General features: G+C 40.4%; 1 protein-coding gene across 2 annotated transcripts in view; it reads right to left on the reverse strand.

Moving 5' to 3' along the window:
- The window catches only part of Reg-5 (Rhythmically expressed gene 5), a 168,441-nt gene that overhangs the window by 26,506 nt on the left and 118,150 nt on the right, over positions 1–23,785 (reverse strand). For both annotated transcript variants that reach the window (XM_067140418.2, XM_067140419.2), the window contains exon 4: positions 20,402–20,491. In XM_067140418.2, the coding sequence (XP_066996519.1) occupies positions 20,402–20,491 (90 nt within the window). The remainder of the gene's footprint in view (positions 1–20,401; positions 20,492–23,785) is intronic.

A 23,785-nucleotide genomic window follows, 5' to 3' on the forward strand; every position in this document is an offset into this window, starting at 1 on the left:
CATCATCCTCCTCCATATCCACATTTCCATTGCTTCCAGGCGTTTTATAACCTGTTTTGCTAAAACCCATGTTTCGCAACCATACAACAAAACACTCCAAACAAACACTTTTCCAAATTCTTTCCTAATTTTAATGTTCCTGCTTGTCAGAAGCTGTTTCTTGTTACTGAAAGCTTGTTTAGCTAGAGCAATCCTCCTGATTTCTGTGGTGCACCTGTTGTCCTGAGTGATAATGCTTCCCAAGTAGCAAAATTGACTTACTTGTTGTACATTTTCATCACCTACCTTAATGTTTATTGGTATTTCCTCAGTTGATTTCTTGACAACTAATACTTTTGTTTTCGAGGTGTTCAGTTTCAATTTTGATTCTTGTAGTGTTGATATTAAAACTCGTAGCATATTACTTATTTCCCTCTTAAGAATCGAAATAATAATAATAATAATAATAATAATAATAATAATAATAATAATAATAATAATAATAATAATAATAATAATAATAGCGTTTTGCCACCTGTCATTTCTTGATTATACATTATCATATAAACAATTCGGTTTATATCATCAACATGGAGTTAAAGTGAAATCGGCGGCTCGTTCATTGCATTCTTTATGGAGCATGATTAACATTAATTAACAATCATTCATATCTCGAGGGACATTAGAATCAGGTCGCGTGCCTTTGGTGTTGCTATTTGAGGATTTAAACAGCCTCTGGGCCGATGACCTGACAGATAGGCAGTAATGGCCTGTGGCCTCCGGAGAGGCTTGATTGCAGGTTTTTCGAGTCGGCGCCGTACTGGCGACCTGCGTGTCTATGAGGATGGAGCCCTACCTGAGATGAATTCTAATGCTTAAGACGGCACAATCACCCAGCCCACGGCCCATAGTAATTAACTAATGAAAGTTAAAATCCCGACCCGCCAGGAATCAAACCCGGGACCCCTTAGCCACGGAGACGGATAAGAATTGAAATGAAAAGCGTTCTCCGGACACTCAGTCAACGTCATTGTACAACATTTCATAAACAAAGTGGTCCGTGATCATACATCAAAATGGCCGTGGTAATTAAGCGACTTAACGAGAGGTTTTGCCGCCCCTGGCATGGATAACAGCTACCCAACGCCTTCTCACGCTTCTGACAATGCGGCGCTAGTTCAGTTGAGGCTGACATCTCCCCTCTTCCAAAAGGGATTCTTCAAGGGCTTGTAGTATTTGGGGTGGTGGATTTCTCGAGTTATATTATAAACTTACTAATGAATGAGGTCCTAAAAGCCGACTCCTTGGCCGAATGGTCAGCGTTGAGGCCTTCGGTTCAGAGGGTCCCGGGTTCGACTCCCTTCCGGGTCGGTTATGTTAATCGCGTCTGAATAATTCTTCTGGCTCGGAGACTGGGTGTTTGTACCAACACTTTCCTCTTCATATTCAGCCAACACATTACACTACCAACCACAATAGAAACACGCAAGAGTGATTATATCCATCCAAGGTTGGTGTCAGGAAGGGCATCCAGCCGTAAAACAGGGCCAAATCCACATGTGCGACGCAGTTCGCACCCGCGATCCCACAGGTGTTGGAGAAGCACTAGAAGAAGAATGCGGATCTAAACGCTAGTTTGTGAACTGTCCGGAACATGCTACCACTTTTGAATCATTTATATCATTTACTGTATCAACGGTCTTTAGAGAGTGTAAATTATCATATAAACAAATCGGTTTATATCATCAACATGCAGCTAAAGAGAAATAGGCGGATCGTTCATTGTATTCTTTACAGAGCATGATTAACATTAATTAACAATCATTCATATCTCGAGGGACATTAGAATCAGGTCACGTGCATTAAAACACACCACATATCAGTAAATGAAACATGTATTTTTATGCCTTTCAACGTTCAGTCTTCAAGCCTCTGTGAATTAACTAGGCCCCTTCAAGATAGCCCTGTCGGGCTGAGTGGCTCAGACGGTTGAGGCGCTAGCCTTCTGACCCCAACTTGGCAGGCTCGATCCTGACTCAGTCCCGTGGTATTTGAAGGTGCCTCGTGTCGGTAGAGATTTACCGGTACGTAAAAGATCTCCTGCTGGACTAAATTCTAACACCTCGGCGTCTCTGAAAACCGTAAAACATTATTATTATTATTATTATTATTATTATTATTATTATTATTATTATTATTATTATTATTATTATTATTATTATTTCGAATGGGCCATCTGAGGGCCACGACGTTAAACTTTTTCGCTTGGAGAGGGACTTGATATTTGCCCGGTACTCCCGCATTCTCCGACTATGTTTCTCCCTTTTTTCCTTTGTCCAGAGGGAGGTTGTTTTCTTACAAGATGGCCTGTCCTGAAACCTCTTGTTTCATTATTCTTCTGACTGTCCTGAAACCGCTTTTATTTGATTATTCTTCTAAGAAATACTCTGTTTCTGATGTCGTTTTCAGGTACTTCCAGTTCCCGTATGCCTTTCTTCACTTCTGTTAGCCATGGTGTCCCTATCTCCCTGTTCTTCCAGTAGTTGAGAAGACGGAAGGTCATCCTAGTTGGGTTCATCCTCGTGACATGTTCATATAAAGTCAGAAACTCTTCCTAGCTACGTCTGTGCTTTTTTTCAGTATAGCTGTATAGCTCCTAGTTTGGTCGCCTTCTGTACTCGCCACCTACTTCGATCGATTCTAGTATCTAATGAATAAGATCTTCCTCTCCTGGACCTTCAGTTTTTCCAACAATCCTTTCCTGTTCAGTATCAAGCATTCTGTGGCGTATAGGGCCTCTGGGCGGATTATTATTTTTATTAATATTATTATTATTATTATTATTATTGTTATTATTATTATTATTACGAAACGGAAGTGAAAACAGTAGACGTATGGAATCAAGAGATAGAAAAATTTGTGATGAAAGTAAGCACAAAGAAAAGTAAAACAATAGTGATGACAAGGGGAAGGAAGGAAGGAAGGAAGGAAGGAAGGAAGGAAGGAAGGAAGAGGAAAGATAAAACTGAATGGTAAAATTCTGGAATTGGTTAAAAGCTTCAAGTACTTGGGAAGTGTGATCACAGAAGATGGAAAGATTACCGAGGAAATTGGGAAAAGAATACAAGCAAACAGCTTCTACCAGATTGTAAGGGGTATTTTTTGGAACCAAGATGTCACGAAGAAATATAAGGAAGTATTATATTCAACCTATTATGAACCCATACTAACCTATGCAGCTAAACTGTGGACTACAACAAAACGAGAGGAGAGTAGAATACAGGCAGCGGAGATGAATTTCCAAAGAGGTATCGAGGGCAAGACCAGAAACGATAGAATTAGAAATGAAGAGATAAGGAAAAGGACAGGAACCTTGAAACTTCAAGACAGGATAGAAACAACGAAGCTAAAGTGGTATGGGAATATGATGAGAATGGGAGAAGGAAGAGTGCCAAAAAAAGCTTTTCCAGAGAAGTTAACAGGAAAGAGACCACGAGGAAGACCCCGAAGGAGGTGGACAGATTCAGTGTGGGAGTGCATAGGGAAGAGGGGAGGAAAACCAGAAGATGTACTTAAAAAAGGAGAAGAGTGGTGGAGAGACCGGCAGCGATGGGGGTCCTTGATTCACAACCCGACCCGAGAAGCTGGAATTGGGAAATGAAGATGATGATGATTATTATTATTATTATTATTATTATTATTATTATTATTATTATTATTATTATTATTATTATTATTATTATTATTATTATTATTCCAACTAGCTCTGTGGCCTCCTTACTTCCAAACCTATTATTAAATAGTTAAAAACCGAGTCTAACCACCGTTGTCTTTATTTCCCCTACTTCTCTTACCCTCCATGTCCCATTACCAAAGTAGATTTATGCGTATAGTATGCTACTTGTTCCCCGTCACACCGATTCAGAGAGGTCTATGGGAGACGAGGGGATAGGACAGAGCTAGGACTGGGAAGGAAGCGACGGCGGCCTCAAATGAGGTATAGCCTCACCATTTGCCTAGTGTGAAAATGGGAAACCACGGAAGACCATCTTCAGTGCTGTCAACAGTGGGGTTCGAATCCACTATCTTCCGAATACAAACTGAGAGCTACAAGTCTCGAACTGCGTGGCCAACTATAATAATAATAATAATAATAATAATAATAATAATAATAATAATAATAATAATAATAATAATAATAATGTTATTTGCTTCATGTCCCGCTAACTACTCTTCTACGGTTTTCGGAGACGCCGAGGTGCCAGAATGTAGTCGCGCAGAGTTCTTTTACGTGCCAGTAAATCTACTGACACGAGGCTGACGTATTTGAGCACCACCAAATACCACCGGACTGAGCCAGGATCGAACCTGCCAAGTTGGGGTCAGAAAGCCAGCGCCTCAACCGTCTGAGCCACTCAGTCCGGCGCGCAGCCAACTCGTTCGGCATTTATGCGTGCAAGAGTTTATTCCTAACTTAGCCTTTATCTCCTCAGTCCAAATATCATCCTGCCATTGTTCCCACTACTTTCGTGTCTTCTACTTCTAACTTATGAATAAGATAATCCTAGTCCACCAACCGTTCATTCCCGTACAGCAAAGTTGGCCTGAAAACAGACCTATGTAAAGATAGTGTCGTCCGAGAACTCACTTCTTCCGCACAGAATATTGTTGATCACAACTGCGAGCAAATTGCATTAGCTTTACTGCACTTTCATTCAATTTCATTTATTTTCTTTAATTTTCTTTTTACAAGTTGATTTACGTCGCACCGACACAGATAGGTCTCATGGCGACGATGGGATAGGAAAGGTCTAGGAGTGGGAAGGAAGCGGTAGTGGCCTTAAGTAAGGTACAGCTGCAGCATTTGCCTGGTGTGAAAAAAGAAACATGTTCAGGGCTGCCGATACTGGGGTTTGAACCCACTATCTCCCCAATGCAAGCTCAGAGCAGCGCGCCCCTAACCGCACGGCTAACTCGCCTGGTATTTCACTTACTATACTACCATCCTGGGGTAATAAGTATCCTAAATACTAGATATGATCCACATGTTCCAGTTTTGTTTTCCCGACCTGACAACCCATTTTCTCAGGATTCTTTCTTACAGACATCACTTTAGTCTTGGAAATTTTGAAGAATGAACATCCAGAGCCTGTTTCCAGACATTCGACCGGGTCAGGAATGGAATGAATGAACCCCCCCCCCCCCCATCTAGCGGCGAAGATAGGAATTGTGCCGACTGCTGAAGCCTGTCGCACTCCTCTGGGGCAATGATTAATGAATGACAGATGAAATGAAATGATATTGAAGAGTGTTGCAGGAATTAAATATAACAGGGAAAACCAAGACATTTTATTGGAGGTTTTCAGCACGGTCCCTCATTAATACCAAGTCTTCTGCGTATGCCAAAGTGCTTACTACAAATGTCAATAATTTATAATAAAAAATATCAGATTACAGAGTCTATCCAAGAACAACAGGCCGAATCTTCTACACTGCATCGCACAGCCTCATTCAATCTGAACATTTCTACCTTGAATTTTCTCTCCTCATTACGACTACCCTTCCGTCCGAACTCCTTTGCTGAATGGTCAGCATAGTGCTCTTCAGTTCAGAGGGCCTCGGGTTCGATTCTCGGCCGGGTCGGAGATTTAACCTTAAATGGTTCATTCCCCTGGCTCGGGGGCTGGGAATTTGTAATGTCTCCAACATCCCTGCAACTCGCACACCCCACATAGTACTATCCTCTACTACAATAACACACAGCTTTCTATACACGGCAGATGTCGCCCGCCCTCATCGGAGGGTCTGACTTACCAGGCTAGAAATAGTCACACGAAATTATTATTACCCTTACGTAGTTCTCATTTACTCCGGCCACCATTGTAACTACCAAGAGGAGTCACAACAAATATTATGAATTTTGACCAAGAAAAATAGAATTTTCAATTTTAACCTTAAGGCTCCCCCAATTCTCCCTCTTTCAAATCCCGTCATCAGATTTGCCCTAAAGCTATTTTATAGCTCTAAATACCGGATTTAAAGGGTAGTGGTGCAGCGTTTATGGAGCAGGCCCACCCACATTTTTCTGACGCTGTCAGGCAACATTAGCTAAAACTTGTCAGCGGGTTCGAACCCCATTGTCGGCAGCCCGGAAGGTGGTTTTTTCCGTGGTTTCCCATTTTCACACCAAGTAAATGCTAGGGATGTACCTTAATTATGGCCCCAGCCGCTTCCTTCTCACCCCTTGCCCTTTCCTATTTCATCGTCGCCATAAGATCTATCCCTGTCGGTGCGACTTAAAAAAAGTTGTAGAAGAAAAACATTTCAGCTCAGTGCCACGTTTTTTTGCTAGGGGCTTTACGTCGCACCGACACAGATAGGTCTTATGGCGACGATGGGATAGGGAAGGCCTAGGAGTTGAAAGGAAGCGGCCGTGGCCTTAATTAAGGTACAGCCCCAGCATTTGCCTGGTGTGAAAATGGGAAACCACGGAAAACCATCTTCAGGGCTGCTGATAGTCGGATTCGAACCTACTATCTCCCGGATGCAAGCTCACAGCCGCGCGCCTCTACGCGCACGGCCAACTCGCCCGGTAGTTCCATGTTTAAAATGCTCCCTGAGAACAGGATTCTTATCAGATTTACCTAAAATTTTCAGAGAATGTTTCCATATGTATAGGAATTAAAAACACTTTTGCGTTTTATTATCAGTTGGATATTACCTTCATATATTTGCTCCCAAAATAGCACTTAAACTAGTTTTTTTTTCATATTTTATGAATAATAAAAAATTGAAAAATAATATCTCCAATAGTTTACATCTGACTGAATAGCCCAGAATTATTATTAAATATAGACTATGAGTATTTGAGAAGTTTGCAAAATTATGGGCCAAAAAATGAAAACTTTGCCGTAAGGACCATTTTCCGTGCAACATATAAATAAGTTTTTAATAACTTTGCAACAAATTAACCATTCAACTCCAAGTTTTGTATGGTGCTATATCCTATGAATATGAATGAATGAATGAATGAATGAATGAATACACTTCTCTCCCGGTCACTGATTGATGGCCACCACCTCGGGAGAGCGTATTCATTTACTGAAATCTAAATCATTACTTGGAGTTAGATCTGAAGTACTACAAAAAATATCCAAAGATATTCCAATTCCTATAATGTTGCAATAATGTTACGATATCGTCGCTGCCGGGACAAAACCTCCTATGTGAAATATTTTAGCCTAGAACTTTGGCCGGTAAGGTTCTGTCATCTAAGGTGCAATATTGTGTGACAATTGTCAAGGCATTCTCGCTCTTCGTAACGTATGTGCTGCGGGTCAGTATATCTCCAAAAATATTATCACATAGGAGGTTTCGTCCCGGCAACGACGATATGTTGCATACGCAGTGCATATTATAGCCTACAACCTTTTTATACTTCATATGAATGGATGAAGACAATGAACAGAATCCCCCTCCCCCAACCTTAGTTTTACCATATATGGGCGAACAAAAACCGCGAAGAGCCACCCCCCCCCCCCCCTTCCAGTCACGGATGACCGCCAACATGGGAATCCTAATAATGCTTGTGTTTTAAGATTCGTCGTGATAAGTGGTAAATTGTAGTAGAAGTTCCAAATTTCAGTTACGACTCCCCCAAGTTGCCTTCTGTTTTATGAATATACCGTCTTCAAGCTACCGAGCTGGCACTCACTGGAACCGACGCAAAGCAGGAAGAATATGGTACGTTGCAAAATTATTTTCCTTAACTAAATACAGTATTCTCTGAGTTATTTTTGCGACATCGTGATTTAATTTCCCTTTCTATTCAGCCATACTCAGAGTGTTTGTTTGTTTGTTTGTTTGTTTGTTTGTTTGTTTGTTTGTTTGTTTGTTTGTTTCCTTCTTTGAGCCCTCAGTCCGAAGGCTGGTCAGATCCCCAACAGTTCGGCCATCAGCTATCACCAAAGAGTCATACTAGGAAAGGAGGAGTGAGGTGTTTTCCCGTTGCTTTCCTCACCTAGCCAGAAGTTACCATTGCATATCAGTCCACCAAGTCCACTGAAATTCACGTACCAACTAATTCTATGAGTGGCACTTTTATACTGTTCATAACAGGGGCTGGCTGCATAAGGAACGGCATTATTGGCATTGCTCACACCTCAGTAGCTTTCATATTTTCAAGGCCAAGCATCAACCTGAGACAATGAAAGTAACACATTTGTTCAAACACATACCAGAAGACACAGGGCACTGTAAACACACTCTCTCCTGCAATGGCAGACTGACTATGCAGTCTACATGCCGTCCTAGGAACAAGTTGGCCATTTTAAGTAGGCGCCTCCTACATGGCACACGTTTTGTACGATTTCTTCCCAGCTGGCAACACTTTCGCCTTCAAATGTCTATTTTATATTTCCTTCATATATAAAGCCATAAAGTACATGTATTTCCTATTTTGCATTAATCAATGGGCTGCCTGGCCGAGGCGGTAAAGGCGCTCTCGGTTTGCCCGGAAGGACGGGGGTTCGAATCCCCGTCAGGAAGTCGTAAAATTTAAGAAACAAGATTTCCACTTCCGGAGGTGCATATGGCCCCGTGGTTCACTCAGCCTACATAAAAAATGAGTAACAGGTTAATTCCTGGGGGCAGAGGCGGCCGGGCGTAGAGCCAACCACTCTACCCCATCACGTGCCGAGGTTAACAATGGTGGAAGCCTTTACTTTCCACTCCTCCAAGGGCCTTCATGGCCCGTACGGAGGTGACTTTGCTTTGCTTTTCTTTTATCAAATTTGAGATCTCACTATACAGGCCTGTCACTACAACCAGGTTATTCGCATACGTCAAACTATTGTGAATAATAATAATAATAATAATAATAATAATAATAATAATAATAATAATAATAATAATAATAATAATAATAATAATAATGGCTTATTATTACTGGCTTTACATCCCACTAACTACTTTTACGGTTTTCAGAGACGCTGAGGTGCCGGAATTGAGTCCCCCAGTGAAACATATCATGTATGCTTCAATTTATTATTTACAACACTGTGGCATAATTTTATTCAAGCGCTCATTATAGTCGCGGGGAATGAAGGAAGGAAACCTGGATGGCCGTGCCAATGCCATGGGGAATCCCGTAGCGCTCCGGTAGGAACGAATTCCTCTAGTTGGACCTGAGCCGCAAGCCGTGATTTCTATCATGAAGACCCCATAGCCGCGTCCCCACGCGAACAGCAAACTTTGGTGGGGGTGAGATTTGAACGAGGGGATGCACCAAACATTTGTTAAAGGTTGACAAACTTCTCTTTTCCAGGGCTGGAATCACCTGAATTCTAATCAATTAATCCGCCGCCACTAAGCTGAATTCTACAGATCTGACACCACACGTAGTTAAGATGATAATTATAGAGTAACAGGAGCTGATACAACTATTTACTTGTGCCATGCAGATATATATGCCAGTGGCGTATGCTGGAATGAAGATGCGGGCTACCACTAGATTTCGGTGACACCTTATGGTTTAGTGAACGTCAAGCCCTAAGCATTCTGAGCTGCAGCCAACGGAGTAGCCAGCTGTGTTGTCAGTGCTGTTTCACAAGCCCTGGCCTCTGCTACTGTCAATAATCAACACATGATCAGTGGAGATGGTAGCCTAAGGTTTAGCAAATTAAAGCCCGACTTTGTGGCGGAAAGGACAGAGTGCTTGCCTTTGCTCCCATGGGTCCGGTTCTATTCTCAGAATCAATCCCCTCGTACTCTCCTGCGTTGGAGACTGGATGTTTATGACGTGTTCGCCATCATTTCATCCTCATTAGGTCACAACCAAGCCTATACAGATGTCATGCACCATTATTATTATTATTATTATTATTATTCTTCATTCATTCATTCATTCATTCATTCATTCAACTTCGCTAATCGGCCAACTAGGGACCACGATAAGCCTCACTTTACATTCTGGCATTTGTTCGTCTTTCGCTTGATCCACATCGTCTTCATTAGCTCACTGTGTTTAGCACGACGTTCTTCTGTCCATTTAGCACCAGTTGCCCGTTTTTCGTCCCGGAAAGTCCCAAAAGTCTTGATGGCTGCTCTGAAAAGATTTCGGTCTTGTGCATCTTCTGCTTGTAGGCCCAGTTCTTTAAGATCTTTCTTGACATTAACGTACCATGGCATTGCCGTTTTTGGTTTTGCGTCAAATATACTGAAGATACGTTTCGTCCATCGAGAGTCGATCATCCGTCGTATATGACCGTAGAAGCGAACTCTGCCTTTACGCATTGTGTCCGTGATCTTCTCTATCTTAGAGTATATTTCTTGCCTGGATTTTCTAATGTAGATGCCATTTTTGTAGTTTGGACCAAGTATGGTGTGTAAGATCTTTCTTTCTTTCTTTCTTTCCTCTCTAAATCCGCAAGCAAACATTTCTCGGACAGGATAAGGCATTCAGATGCATACAGTGATACTGGTTTGATGACAGTGTTGTAGTGACGAATTTTTGTGTTCAGGGAAAAGCACTTTTTGTTGTAAATGTTGTGAGTGGTTTGGAAAGTGACTTCCATTTTCTTGATTCTTGCTGCTATGGCCTCTTTGTCAAGTCCATTTTGCTGAATCCATTCCCCAAGGTATTTAAATTTACTAACACGGTTTATCATTCCATATTTGGTGTTTAGTTGTGCCGTATAATCTTTGATATTCGACATTACTTCTGTCTTTTGAAAGGAAATTTGTAAACCTGTTTGTTCTGCTACTTCCTTCAACACATTGATCTGTTCTGTTGCACTTTCGAAATTTTCTGCCATATTATTATTATTATTATTATTATTATTATTATTATTATTATTAAATGTTTGGATTGTACAGTATTACTAACAGTCGTACCCAGCGTTCACTGATTTATTAGCTTCCTCGGGAGATCAGTGGTGGCGTCCGACCCATGATCACAGGTTCGATTCCAACCAACCAAAGAGAACACTAAACCTGAAAGAGTGCATTTCATTTTAGCAGATCCACCTATAAAAAGAAAACTATACTACTCCTACATCAGTAGTCCTGCAGTGTCTTCCTAGACCGATGTAGAAGCAAAAGGGAGTGAAATACCAGCACTCTGTTATCTGTATAATTAAGTCAGAAGTGTGAGGTGAGGAAGGATATACGATGAGGAACGCATGTGTCAATTTCGGAAACTTCTGGAGAACTTCGAGTCTTTGAGCTATCTCTTCTTCTCTAGCAGTGGCGATCTGACGGACCGAAGCCTAGCACACCTATTCCCTCGGTCCCCGCAGCCGTCAGGCACTCAGCAGCAATCCGTATGAGGTAAGGCGAGGGGAGTGGGGGACAGTGGCTGGGCTGCAATACCTTTCTCCGATGCCTTGCACTGAGAAATGTGAGTGACGTTTTACCTCATAGTAAGGCTCTATAAGATGGGTATGCTTAGCCGCCATTTTGGTTCATACACACGCAATGAGCCATGTGATCAAACTCTAGTTTCTCCTACGAGCGTTCGCTTCATCATATTGAACGTATCGCTTTAATCACTAAGTGCATGGACAGAATAGTGCTATATTTGTGTGTATATTTATTTCATTATAGTGGGTTGTTCTGCACCTAACTGTAGTAATGTCTCTAGTGCGGGATACAGGTTGTTTAGATTCCCTTCTGAAAATTCTAGGAGAGCAATCTGGCTTCAAAACTGTAGACGTGACAGGTGGAAACCAACATCGACTTCGAGGCTTTGTGAGGTAAGTTATTTCACATTAAACATTGGGTTAGAAGTACTGTACCTTATAAATGATTAATACTGAGTCATTTCTTTTTTTTTTTTTTTTTTTTTTTGCGCTATAGCTTGCCTCTTTGTTATCGGTGTTCTTTTCAAGTATGCACAGTACGGTACGAGCAATTATCACTTCTTATGCATCGAAATTCTGATACAGCTTTGGTCTGATCAAAAAGGGCAGACTACCGATAATAATCGCATAGATTTAGTAGAAAGGCTGTCTGCATGGGAATAATGCCTGATCATAAAATATTAAAACTTCCTCGTAATATGCCTAATTCAGAATAAAAGTATATTAGGCCTATATGCTGATGAATAGCATACTTAGAAAGGTCATACTTCTGTCCACCCAAGTAAAGATTTGAAATTTTACTTACTGTTTAAGCAATATTCCATTAAAATAATGTCTGTGTGTTCCTTACCACTATGATATTTTAAATATTGTCTCAATAATCATAAGCCCTTGATAGTTTTGATGTGGAGGTAGGTAAGGTGTAAATGTTTGAGGATTTTGTTTTGTTAATAAATAGGCCTACACTTAAGATTTTGTGGTACCTGTGTAACATGATTGCAAATTTTAATCAGGCCTAGGAAATAAAAACTGGTACCTACTTCAAATCAGTTACAAAATTGTAGGTACCAGTTCAACAATAATGTCAACAGATATGAGTAAGTTACCATTTTAGGTACCGGTATGTGCATATATTTTGAGCATTTTAAAATGCTTTACTGTAAGGTTCATCTCTGTAATGATGGGCATCAGTTATTATAAAAATATCATAGAATGGTACCTATTCTAAGCAGAGAAGGGGGAACACTGTTTCTCCCTGCTTAGTTGTATTCATCTATCTAGCAGAAATGTCTGATATGAAATGACCACAGTACTAGGACTCATAACATTGTCATACGAACATAGAACGTTAGGTCTATTGCCATATTTCTGCTTAAAATATTGAAATTCATGATGTTTCAGAACAAGAACATGAGTCAGGAGATGGAAAGGCCTTTGTAAGTTGGTTCATGACCTTTTGTAGTACCGTACCTGATTCAATTGAGGTTCCAGTATTATTTACAAATGAGTCCAAATTAATCTTTCATTGTAGTGGACACATCAATTCATTGTAGCAATGATGGTAATACATTTATTCATAAAGGTGAATTTTCTTTACCAGGTTCAGAGTGAACATGATAATGCAGAGCATGGTTAAAAAATACAGAAAACAATGAATTTATCTGCTTTCCCTCTTAAAATCAAATATTGGATAGATCTGTTTATAGTGGATGTACTGGTGCACTAGTAGGTACGATAACTAGGTGAAAATTATTTATATTGATTCATAATGTGTAAATCCACAGATATAAAAACTTGTACTATGTTGTATGAGAGATGCTAACTTGAAATGCAGGGCAAGCTTCTTTCAGTTGGGGAGCTAGATTCATAATCTTCGTGTGCAATGTTTTCCCTTTGAGGTACACTTTGAAGATAATCAGTGGGAACATAAGAGAGCAGATGGTTGGAAAAAACTGAAGCCCAATGCAATTCCTACATTGTTTAATGTCCCAAATCCCTCCAGGAGACTTTTATCTGCCAGAAAGTCTCAGTATAAGGTATGCATAATAATATTTATTCTTCCTCAAATGACTGAGGTTGCCAAACTGACAAAGAATACCATAAAATATAAATTTTATTCAGAGTACAGAGTAAAAAACAATCATTCTATTGATAATATACAGAAAACTAAGAAGCAGCAGATAAATTACTTTAAATATTGTTAGCACAGATGTATTGTTTAACAAATAATTATAAATATAAATGTGTAGTTTTTCTGATTGCCTAAAATGAGGCAGTCTTTAATTATTCTGACAAAAGGAATGCCTACTGGAAGGAGGATATGTGAGATCACTTTTAGTTCAGATCCATTATGTACTTCCTTGTTATAATAACATTTATATTCTCTTCCAGAAGGCTTCACAAGATGAAAATAAGCATTCAGAAGGGAATGTTTCTGAACAACAGCTTCAGAATGAAGAAGGCTGTTTGTTCATCAAATAGTGAAGCCTTTGGACCTTCTACTTGTTCTACAATAGCAGAGTTGCAGGAAGAAATCAACTCATTAAGAAGTGAACTTCACAAGAAAAATGCATTAATGAAGATATTTCTTAATGATAAACAGATCTCAGCCTTAGAACACACACCTTCACCATGGAGCAATGAATCCATTGTTTATGGTTTAAAGCTTAGGTTCATTTTAGGTATTCATGGCTACAATTATTCACGTAGCACAAATTATCCTATCCCTTCCTACAGTACACTCACTAAACGAATTAGACATTTAAGAATAGAGTTTGGCATTTTTAAAGACCTTCTTGAGCCTTTGAGATGTAAAGTGCAAGCTCTTGATGTATTAGACAGAGTGTGTACTCTCTCCATCGATGAAATGGAAATAAGTAAGTCAACTGATTTTAATAAGCATGAGTATTCATTTTGTGGAAATGTTACTCTTGGTGATACTGAGTCTTTAGGTAACCACATTACTCTTGTTCTAATCAGACGTGTAAAAAGTGCTTGGAAACAGGTAATAGCATGTGAAGTAACAGGCCCTTCAACCAAAAGTGTTTTACAAAAACAACTTATTGAAAGATGTATTCATTTTTCAGAGCTGTGTGGCCTTCGTGTTATCTCTATCTCTTCAGATATCGGTACCGGTAGTAACGACAGAGCTATGTGGGCTGCTTTTGGTGCAGAGGTGACAAGAAATGAAAGTCGAAGGAATGTCAAGTTCAGTATTAATAATGAAATTTATGTTGTACCAGACGTTTGCCATCTCCTTAAAAACTTGAAAAGTGCAGTTTTAAATACAGGTCTTCATCTCCCTCAGTCACTTGTAGGAAATGAAGGCTTCCGAGTAGCTTTGTGTCTGGAAAATGTATTGTACAGCTGTGGCACTCGGAAATTAATAAGAACAAGGAATTGAGATTACTTCATCATTTGCAGAGAGCTGATGTGGAGCCAATTCTTTTTAGTAAAATGAATGTTGGTTCAGCTGTTCGCTTCTTTTCAGTAAAGACAGCAGCAGCACTAGAGTTGGCTGTAACGTTAAAAATGTTGTCCCCTGAAGCATTAACTACAGCATACTTTAATCGGTTAATTGCACAGTTGTTTTCAATATGTTCCTCTAAAGTTGCAAAGGCAGCTGTGACTGGTAAAAACAAAAAAATAAAATTTCAATTCCTTAGTCGATTTGTAGAGATCTTTCAAAATATTTCAATAAGTAATGGCTGGAAACCTCTGACTACAGGAATGATTATGTCAGCATTGTCATTGTGTTCAGTTTCAGAGCAACTTCTAAATGAAGGATATAAATTTGTGCTACTACACAGGTTTACTCAAGATGCTGTTGAAAATATTTTCTCACAAGTTAGGAGAAAAGCTGGTTCTTGTCCCTCTGCACTACAGTGCCTCAAAGCATTGAAACTTATAACATTTTCCCAATTTATCTCAGATATAAAAAGATCTTCCTATTTTAGTGACAGTGATTCATTCTTAATTGATCACATACCACAAAATATTCCATCTGCACCATTTTCTGCCGCAGTTCCAATACCACCTATGCCACCTTTCATTGACAGTACTGCATTTTCTTCTGAAACTACAGGATTTAATTCTACTTCCTCAGACATCACTTCAACTTCTGCCTTTAATTTGCATTCAATTGATGTCACTGCACTTCAACTTCTGTTGATCAGTACCACACTCCCATTGACATTGTTGAACCCATTTCTCCTTCTGTTATTGATCTGCATTATGCCTCTACTACCTCTGCTACACCTTCTACTTCAACTGCTGACTTAAACCTGCATCCAACTCCCACTGACATTACTACACCCCTTAATACAGTCACTGTGGATCATTCAATATTCAGTTCTGCCCCCAAAGTCCAGCAACAAGAGTTCAATATACAAACTCCTCAGTTACAATATTTGTCAAAACTAACTTCATATGACAGAAATAATTTGTTCAACATTGGTGGTAGTACCACAAATGCATTACTGAAAACCAAGATCTGTGATATATGCAGACAGTTTTTGAACTATGAGCTTTCTGACTCGAGCTCTGAAACATTAGTAAATTATTTTAATTTGGGTGGTCTAAAGAAACCAAATTGTGTGAAGTTATGGATTTAATTTGTAAACGTGAGGTCTTTTATAGGGACTATAAGCATTATATAATGCAAAATGGTGCAAATAGTGTAACAAAAAATATTTTGAGTGATAAATGTACCAGTACATGTTTTCCAATGTGTTGTAATTTAAAAGAAAAAATTTGTTAGACATTTCTTCAAAATTCGATCCTATGCTGTTGTGGATTTTAACAAGAATGTACGGAAACGAGGTAAAATGTATGGGACTGCTTCGGAAAAGAAGAGAAAAATGTAAACAAGGAGTGTTATTGTTTTGTAAATACTGTAATAAAAGGAGACAGTAAATTTGTAAAATATTACTTAAATAAAAAAAAAGAAGCTACTGTTAACTTTGCCTAAGTAAAAAAATTCAATATTCTCCACAGCTCGTGAGTCACTCCCACTGTAACTGATTATCAGTGCAATACTCCAGGCTGGGAGAGAAGATTCACCTATAGAAGTAGTTACTCTATTCCTGTTTTCTTCCTGAACGTAATTTATGATAATATTTGTTTCATGAATAAACTAAATTACAACTGCATAAGCTGATGAGATGCATAATATTCACTAAGTAAGTTTATTTTGCACATAGAATGTCCTTTTTTAAATACTGGTAAATAAGAAAAGGGGTCCACCTCTGTGGTGTAGTGGTTAGTGTGATTAGCTGCCATCCCCGGAGGTCCGGGTTCGATTCCTGACTCTGCCACGAAATTTGAAAAGTGGTACGAGGGCTGGAACGGGGTCCACTCAACCTCGGGAGGTCAACTTAGTAGAGGTGGGTTCGATTCCCACCTCAGTCATCCTGGAAGTGGTTTTCTGTGGTTTCCCACTTCTCCTCCAGGCAAATGCCGGGATGGTACCTAACTTAAGGCTACGGTCGCTTCCTTCCCTCCTCCTTGTCTATCCCTTCCAATCTTCCCATCCCCCACCAAGGCCTCCGTTCAGCATAGCAGGTGAGGCCACCTGGGCGAGGTACTGGTCATCCCCCCAGTTGTATCCCCCGACCCAGAGTCTGAAGCTCCAAGACACTGCCCTTGAGGCGGTAGAGGTGGGATCCCTCGCTGAGTCCGAGGGAAAAACCAACCCTGGAGGGTAAATAGATTAAGTAAATAAGAAAATGAACTAAATTTTGGAAGAAAGAAATAAGCTTAAAAAAATGCCAGTTACTTGGGTGTGTTCGTCTTCATACATCATATTTCGGCGTTATTTTTGTTCGACGAATATTTTTCTTATTATTTCGACAACACTGAAAATAGCGCTGAATCAGTTTCACGCAAGTATGAAATACCGACTGAGATCATATGGTATCAAAATCTTCTATCACAATTTATGTATCTTCGACACTGACCGATTATCACGTCAAATTCCACGACTTAAGAATGACAGTAGTCTACGCCTATATCAACACCACGGTGTCCCTCATTTCATTTGACGGTACCGCGGCACATAGCTTACGAACAACCTCTTCTACTTATCAATAATAATATAATAATAATAATAAACCGATTTATTAGTACCGGTAAGCTATTTTTCCTAATATTTCTCCAGTGAGAATATATGCCTAGTTTGTTTGTTTTTAAAAGGCAAATTACGAGTGTCAACGACTTTGCTTTTACAGTCACCGTCTCGAGTAAAAATTACACAATAATGTCCAAAATATGGTAACATTTATGTTCAGTAACCATTTGAGTAATATAGAGAATGAGTATTTTTATATTATGTTAGTTTAGTATCATTTTCAGGCTTGGTAAACAGTAAAAAAGAGGGATATACAAGGCTGGGGCGGTCAACTGCCTTACGAACGTAGTGCAGGAATGAACCAAAATGGCGGGCGAGCATACCTAGTCTTTAGAGAGCCCTACCTCATAGCGTTCAAGTTTGGTAAATGGAACAATGTGCCAGATGCTTACAATATAATGTGCTTTAGATTTCCATCGTTCTTATTTGAGCCTACGACTTCACCGGTAGCCTTGGTAGCCCTCAGAATACGCCACTGATATATGCGTATTAATGTGAGCAGCCGTTAGCATCTGGCGAGCTCTCACAAAGGAAGAGGGTTTGTTTGGCGGTACTTCCCCTTGGAACCCGAGACCTTATGAAACTATAAAAACTGAGTAGACAAGGGAAGCGTGCTCCTATTGCATTTTGAACGGCGCTGATGAAGAGGTTGCCACCAAGGTAAGTCCTTTTGTTCTTTAAGCATGTAAAATGATAGCTAGATTCATGAGGAAAGGCCATTTCCATTTTAAATATCGTCGTTGCCGGGACGAAACCTCCTATGTGATAATATGTTTGGAGATATACTGACCCGCAGCTCATACATTATGAAGGGCGAGAATGCCTTGATCACATTCACACAATATTGCACCTTAGAAGACAGAACCTTACCAGCCAAAGTTCTGAGCTAAAATATTTCACATAGGAGGTTTTATCCCGGCGGCGACGATATGTAAATTAACTCTTAAATATAAGCCAGAGTGGCATTTGTATTGCTCATTTCAGTAAATTTAAGGGCTGCAAGCATGCTAAGTCGCCGAGCTGCGTATTGTAAATATTTAGACGGGGTGTGTGTTGCTGTTATTTGTTTTTTATTCCAGTTTATGTTGAGTTAAGATAGACATTTATGGGTAGATTCTTCGTGGAAAATCTAGTAGACTGTACGCCACCAGTATCGAATCGGGAGAGCGGATTAGACTAGAGCCAGTGTAGGCTAGGAAATAATGTATGATGCATGAATTTCAGCTGTGAGAAGGCGAAAGGTGAGACTTTTCAACGTCGAGAGTAGAGTAGGGTCTTTAAGTGTGTTGGCAGGCAAATTCATGGTTATGTACCGGTCGTCGAACCGAGGTTTATTTATATGTGAGGCTAGAGAGTTTCCTGTGGATATTTACTTGGGCTGAGATGCTAAGAGATAGACTATGAAAGCCGTGATATATTTGGAGCCGTAATGGTAAGATAATGAACCAGCCTGTTAAATGTGAAATTATTTAAGGCTATCAGCCGCGTTTGCTGGATAGATTTTGTGTGCTTATTTATAGCATTGAGAATAATGTCAAGGCCGGATGTGCCATTCATTCTTGCCTCAGGTAGATGGCGACCCTCGACTCAGATGTACGCTGGTCAGAGAGGGGTAGTGAAGTTTTACAAATTGTCCCGTTACGTTTGTGAATCGCCAAGCCACAAAGACCTAGTTGCTTGTTTATTTCTGACGCCAATCAGCTGATTTCCCTGCCGTGTTACATGCTACTGCTATGCTGTATCTACATGAGATATGCGACGTCCAGTGCCCGGATATGTTGGGTTCTTGACCCGACAGCTCTATCAACTTTACTGTATATATTTTGTGTGTTTTATTTTCCAGGTTTCGTTTATTTTCATGTTGCAATTTTGTATTTTGGGTCCAGCGTGTCATTTCTTTGCTGTAATGTTGTCATTTGTTCGATAATGGGGATACATAGCCCGATAGCCATTTTTGGGAAGAGAAGTTCTGACCTCATCTGTGATCATGGGTTCGGACCCATAAAGTAAAATCTGTGACAATTTTAGAAGGGTGATGCAGATGCAGTCCTGAACAAGTATTTTATATGTTTGTGTCGGAGTATTCGGAATATGTATGTAATTTGGGCCATTACTAGTGGATCGGGCATTACTGTCGCATATCATGAACGGTTTAGGGAATCGAGCCCTCGGGCAAAGAACTAGGGATTTAACAAAGCGCGCAACCACACTATGTCATTTTTTCTATATTCTATTCTATGTGAAACTCGCTTAATATCTCGGGTTTGTTACCCGCATCGTTTGTAAACAATTTGTTTGATAATTGTAATTTATGTAAACATTCGTGTTATTTTCTTTGATTGACACACGAGTGGTCGGTATTTTAGTTGATTTTTTGTTTAATATGGTTTCTTTTTATGTTTTTAGTACAATAAATCCATTTTACCCGATTTCTCATTCACTAGGTTTATGTACGTATTACCTGTCCATATATTTTAGTGTAAGTTACTTAATAAGTTATACAGTATATTTTTTTTAAATTTGCTATCGACCCTATTCGGACGCACCACGCACTTCTACCCCTGAGCTAGGCCGAAATTAGGACGGGATACGGTACAGTAGGAGTACTTTTACGTGCCAGTAAATCTACCGACACGAGGCTGACGAACTTGAGCACCTTCAAATACCACCGGACTGAGCCAGGATGGAACCCGTCAACTTGTGCTCAGAAAGCCAGCACTATAGCGTCCAAGCCGCCCAGCCTGACATAATTTCATCTTTGTGATTGATATTGATTGATTTTGAGAGGAATGATAAGACACTTTTACCATGGATCACAGCTTTGTCAAAAATGTAAGTATACATTTATTCAATTCAGCAGTCTACGATTTCATCAGTGAGTCAGGAACATCTACCGCAAACAAAGCGAGAAGGAAATAAAAACAATTATACTTGCCATACAAATTATTTTTCTGGGAACTGAAGTCTTCTTTCTGGCCAGTTGCACCTGACGTCTTGTAACTTCCTTTCATCATGGATTCCCAAACTAGAACACAGAAAGTTAACAATTTGTTACTTGGATGTATAGCAAATGAAACTGTAAACAAACAGACACAGCTATCAACACACAACTTTATACAGAGTCTCTCATTTAAAGCCAGACTGCACGCAGGGTGTTTGTACCCTGCGCGCGGCTCTAGGTAGAACTCGCTCGCGTCAGCCAGAATGTTGTTACCAGATACAATGCCTATATAAGCCAGGAAGTACGACACTTCTTGACCTGGCAAGCATGAGTCGCCAGTCTGAATCTCAGCTGTTAACATGCTGAGACAATTATCATTGCAACACCGCATTTTCGTATGTAAAAGTTCTGGTTTCATCTGAATGGTCATGTGAACAGTCATAACTCTCGCTATTGGTGAGCAGAAAATCCTAATGGTGTTTATGAAGTCCCTCATTATGATAGGAAGATTAGTGTTTGGTGTGCTGTTAGTGCAAGACGAATAATTGGGCCAATTATTTTCAAGACGACAGTAAACGCAGAGAGGTACCAAGATGACATTTTGGCGCCGTTTTTCCATCAGTTAACGGAAGAAGAAAAATCGCGTGGGTGGTTTCAACAAGATTCAGGCCCTGCTCATACAGCAGAAGATTCTCTTCTTACAATCTCGGAAGTGTTTGCAGACAGAGTGATCAGTGCTGGTCTACTTCCCCCTCGTTCTCCAGATCTAACAGTGTGTGATTTTTACTTGTGGGTTAAAATGAAAGAAAAAGTGTATTGAACAAACTCTCATACATTGGAGGAGCTGAAAGAAAACATTACGAATGAAATCAGAAACATTACAGTGGCAGAACTCACCCGCGTCAGCCAGCATCTGGTTACCAGATACAATGTCTGTATAAGCCAAGAAGGACGACACTTACAACATCTTTTATTAGGTAAGATTTCATACAAGATTGTAAACACCCTTAAAGCAGGGCGGCCGCGCGCTACGTAAGCTCGGCTGAGGCAGCTGCCGTAGCGCAGAGTACTGTACAAACACCGTGCGTTCGATCTGAGTTTATATGAGAGACCCTGTAACATGTTGACTTTTCTGATTGCTTCACGATAACAAAACATAATTATCCCTCACGCCTCTCTGGATTGTTTTACAAACATCCAGTACTGGATTTTGAGAAAAGTGTACTGTTCTCCACCACGAAATTGTTTTGTGATGTACGCCCATGAGTGGTGAAGATATCACACATCTCTTCAAAGGTCTTCTAGAAGCGGTATTATATGAACACAAAGAAAGACTCCTGTCTCAAGATGTTGTGGGTAATCTCGAAGTGGGAGAACGGTCCACTGGATCTTACCCAGGCCATGTTAAAATACTCCAGTTAATGTCTCCGGATATAGGACAAATTCACAGTATAAATTTAGCAAGAGTACCTATACACCTTGTCATTTCTCCGCATTTCGTCAGCCTGGCATTACATAGCCTTCCTCAAGAGGTCCAGTAATTACACAGAAATTAAATACAGTAGATCCCCTAAGATGCAGTGGAAATTGTATGAGATCTACCGACCATTCAGCGGGACATTCAACCGGTCGATGCAAAAGAGTGGCTAACCGAGGGAGACGCCACTCTGTTCAATAATGAAGAGCTTAATGATGACCAAATTATTACCGCTCTTCATTAGGCTGATGTTAATGAAGACAGAAACGGCCAGGGAAGCATTCGAGTTCCGGCTGGAACACACCGAGCATCATCCTGCGGCAACACCTATGGGAGCGTTGTGAGTATAGAAATTAAAAAGAAAGCAAAGTCATCTCCGCACAGACCATGAAGGCCCTTGGAGGGGTGGAAGGTAAAGGCTTCTAGTATTCGTAACCGCAGCACGTGATGGGGTGGAGTGGTTAGCTCCAGCAGCGGCGATTGGAATTAAAAGCGCCGGGGCAAAAAAATATAGACAACAAACAGTGCCCGGGTTTATGGGATATAGCGGGCGGGGGGATATATATCAAAACTGAAAAAGAATACAAAAGGGTAAGGTTTTCTATGCTCTCTCAGCGAATTTTGACTGAAAGTTAAGGGTTGACAATTTACCAATGTAAGTGCTGTAATAATAGCTTTTTGTTGTTGTTGTTGTTGTTGTTCAGATTTTGAGTCAACACTGTACAGTAAAACTTTCATCAAAGGAACACCATTACACATTTAATACAAAGTACAGTGTGATTATACAATTAAAATCATTTAGTATTTTAATACACAGTAGAAACTAACAGACACTAAGCCGGGCTGAGTGGCTCAGACGGTTGAGGCGCTGGCCTTCTGACCCTAACTTAGCAGGTTCGATCGTGGCTCGGTCCGGAGGCATTTGAAGGTGCTCAAATACGTCAGCCTCGTGTCGGTAGATTTACTGGCACGTAAAAGAACTCCGGCGGGTATAAATTCCGGCACCTCGGCGTCTCCGAAAATCGAAAAAGTAGTTACCGAGCTCGATAGATGCAGTCGCTTAAGTGCGGCCAGTATCCAGTATTCGGTAGATAGTGGGTTCGAACCCCACTGTCGGCAGCCCTGAAGATGGTTTTCCGTGGTTTCCCATTTTCACACAAGGCAAATGCTGGGGCTGTACCTTAATTAAGGCCACGGCCACTTCCTTCCCACTCCTAGCCCTTTCCTACCCCATCGTCGCCATAAGATCTACCTCTGTCGGTGCGACGTAAAGCAACATATTAAAAAAAGAAAAAAGTAGTTAGTGGGACGTAAAGCCAATAACATTATTATTATTATTATTATTATTATTATTATTATTATTATTATTATTATTATTATTATTATTATTATTATTATTATTGGTTCATGTTTGTGGGTTACTGTAGTCACGTCCTAGTTCGTGAAGCATGGGCAACGGCTAAGTGGCCTAGTAAGTGGTCCTGGGAGTCGGGATACCAGTTGCTATGGAATGGGAGTGGGCATCTCGGACATATTCCGAGTCATGGCCCTCCTTGTGCTCAGGCGGCTAGGACTATACAATTCACCGGCGGTCCATAACCCGTTAGAGGAGAGATCCTCACTTGGACTATGTGCAAGTAGGGTAGCATCCTGCTTCATGAATTTACCGAGCTCAGAACATTTTAAGCAAGCCTCGGACCTATGGGAGTAACGGATCCCACTCCCATTTAACAGGCGAGGGACTCCTTGGAAACAACTTGGCGAACGAAATGGAATTCGATGGGGAGCTATAAATATTAATGGGGCTTATGGAAGAGAGCAGAACTGGCTGAGTCAGCAAAGAGGATGCATCTGGATGTGTTAGGAGTAAGTGATATTCGGGTAAGGGGAGATAACGAGGA

This window comes from Anabrus simplex, chromosome 2 (genome assembly GCF_040414725.1).
Source record: "Anabrus simplex isolate iqAnaSimp1 chromosome 2, ASM4041472v1, whole genome shotgun sequence".
In the NCBI taxonomy this organism is placed as follows: Eukaryota; Metazoa; Arthropoda; class Insecta; order Orthoptera; family Tettigoniidae; genus Anabrus; species Anabrus simplex.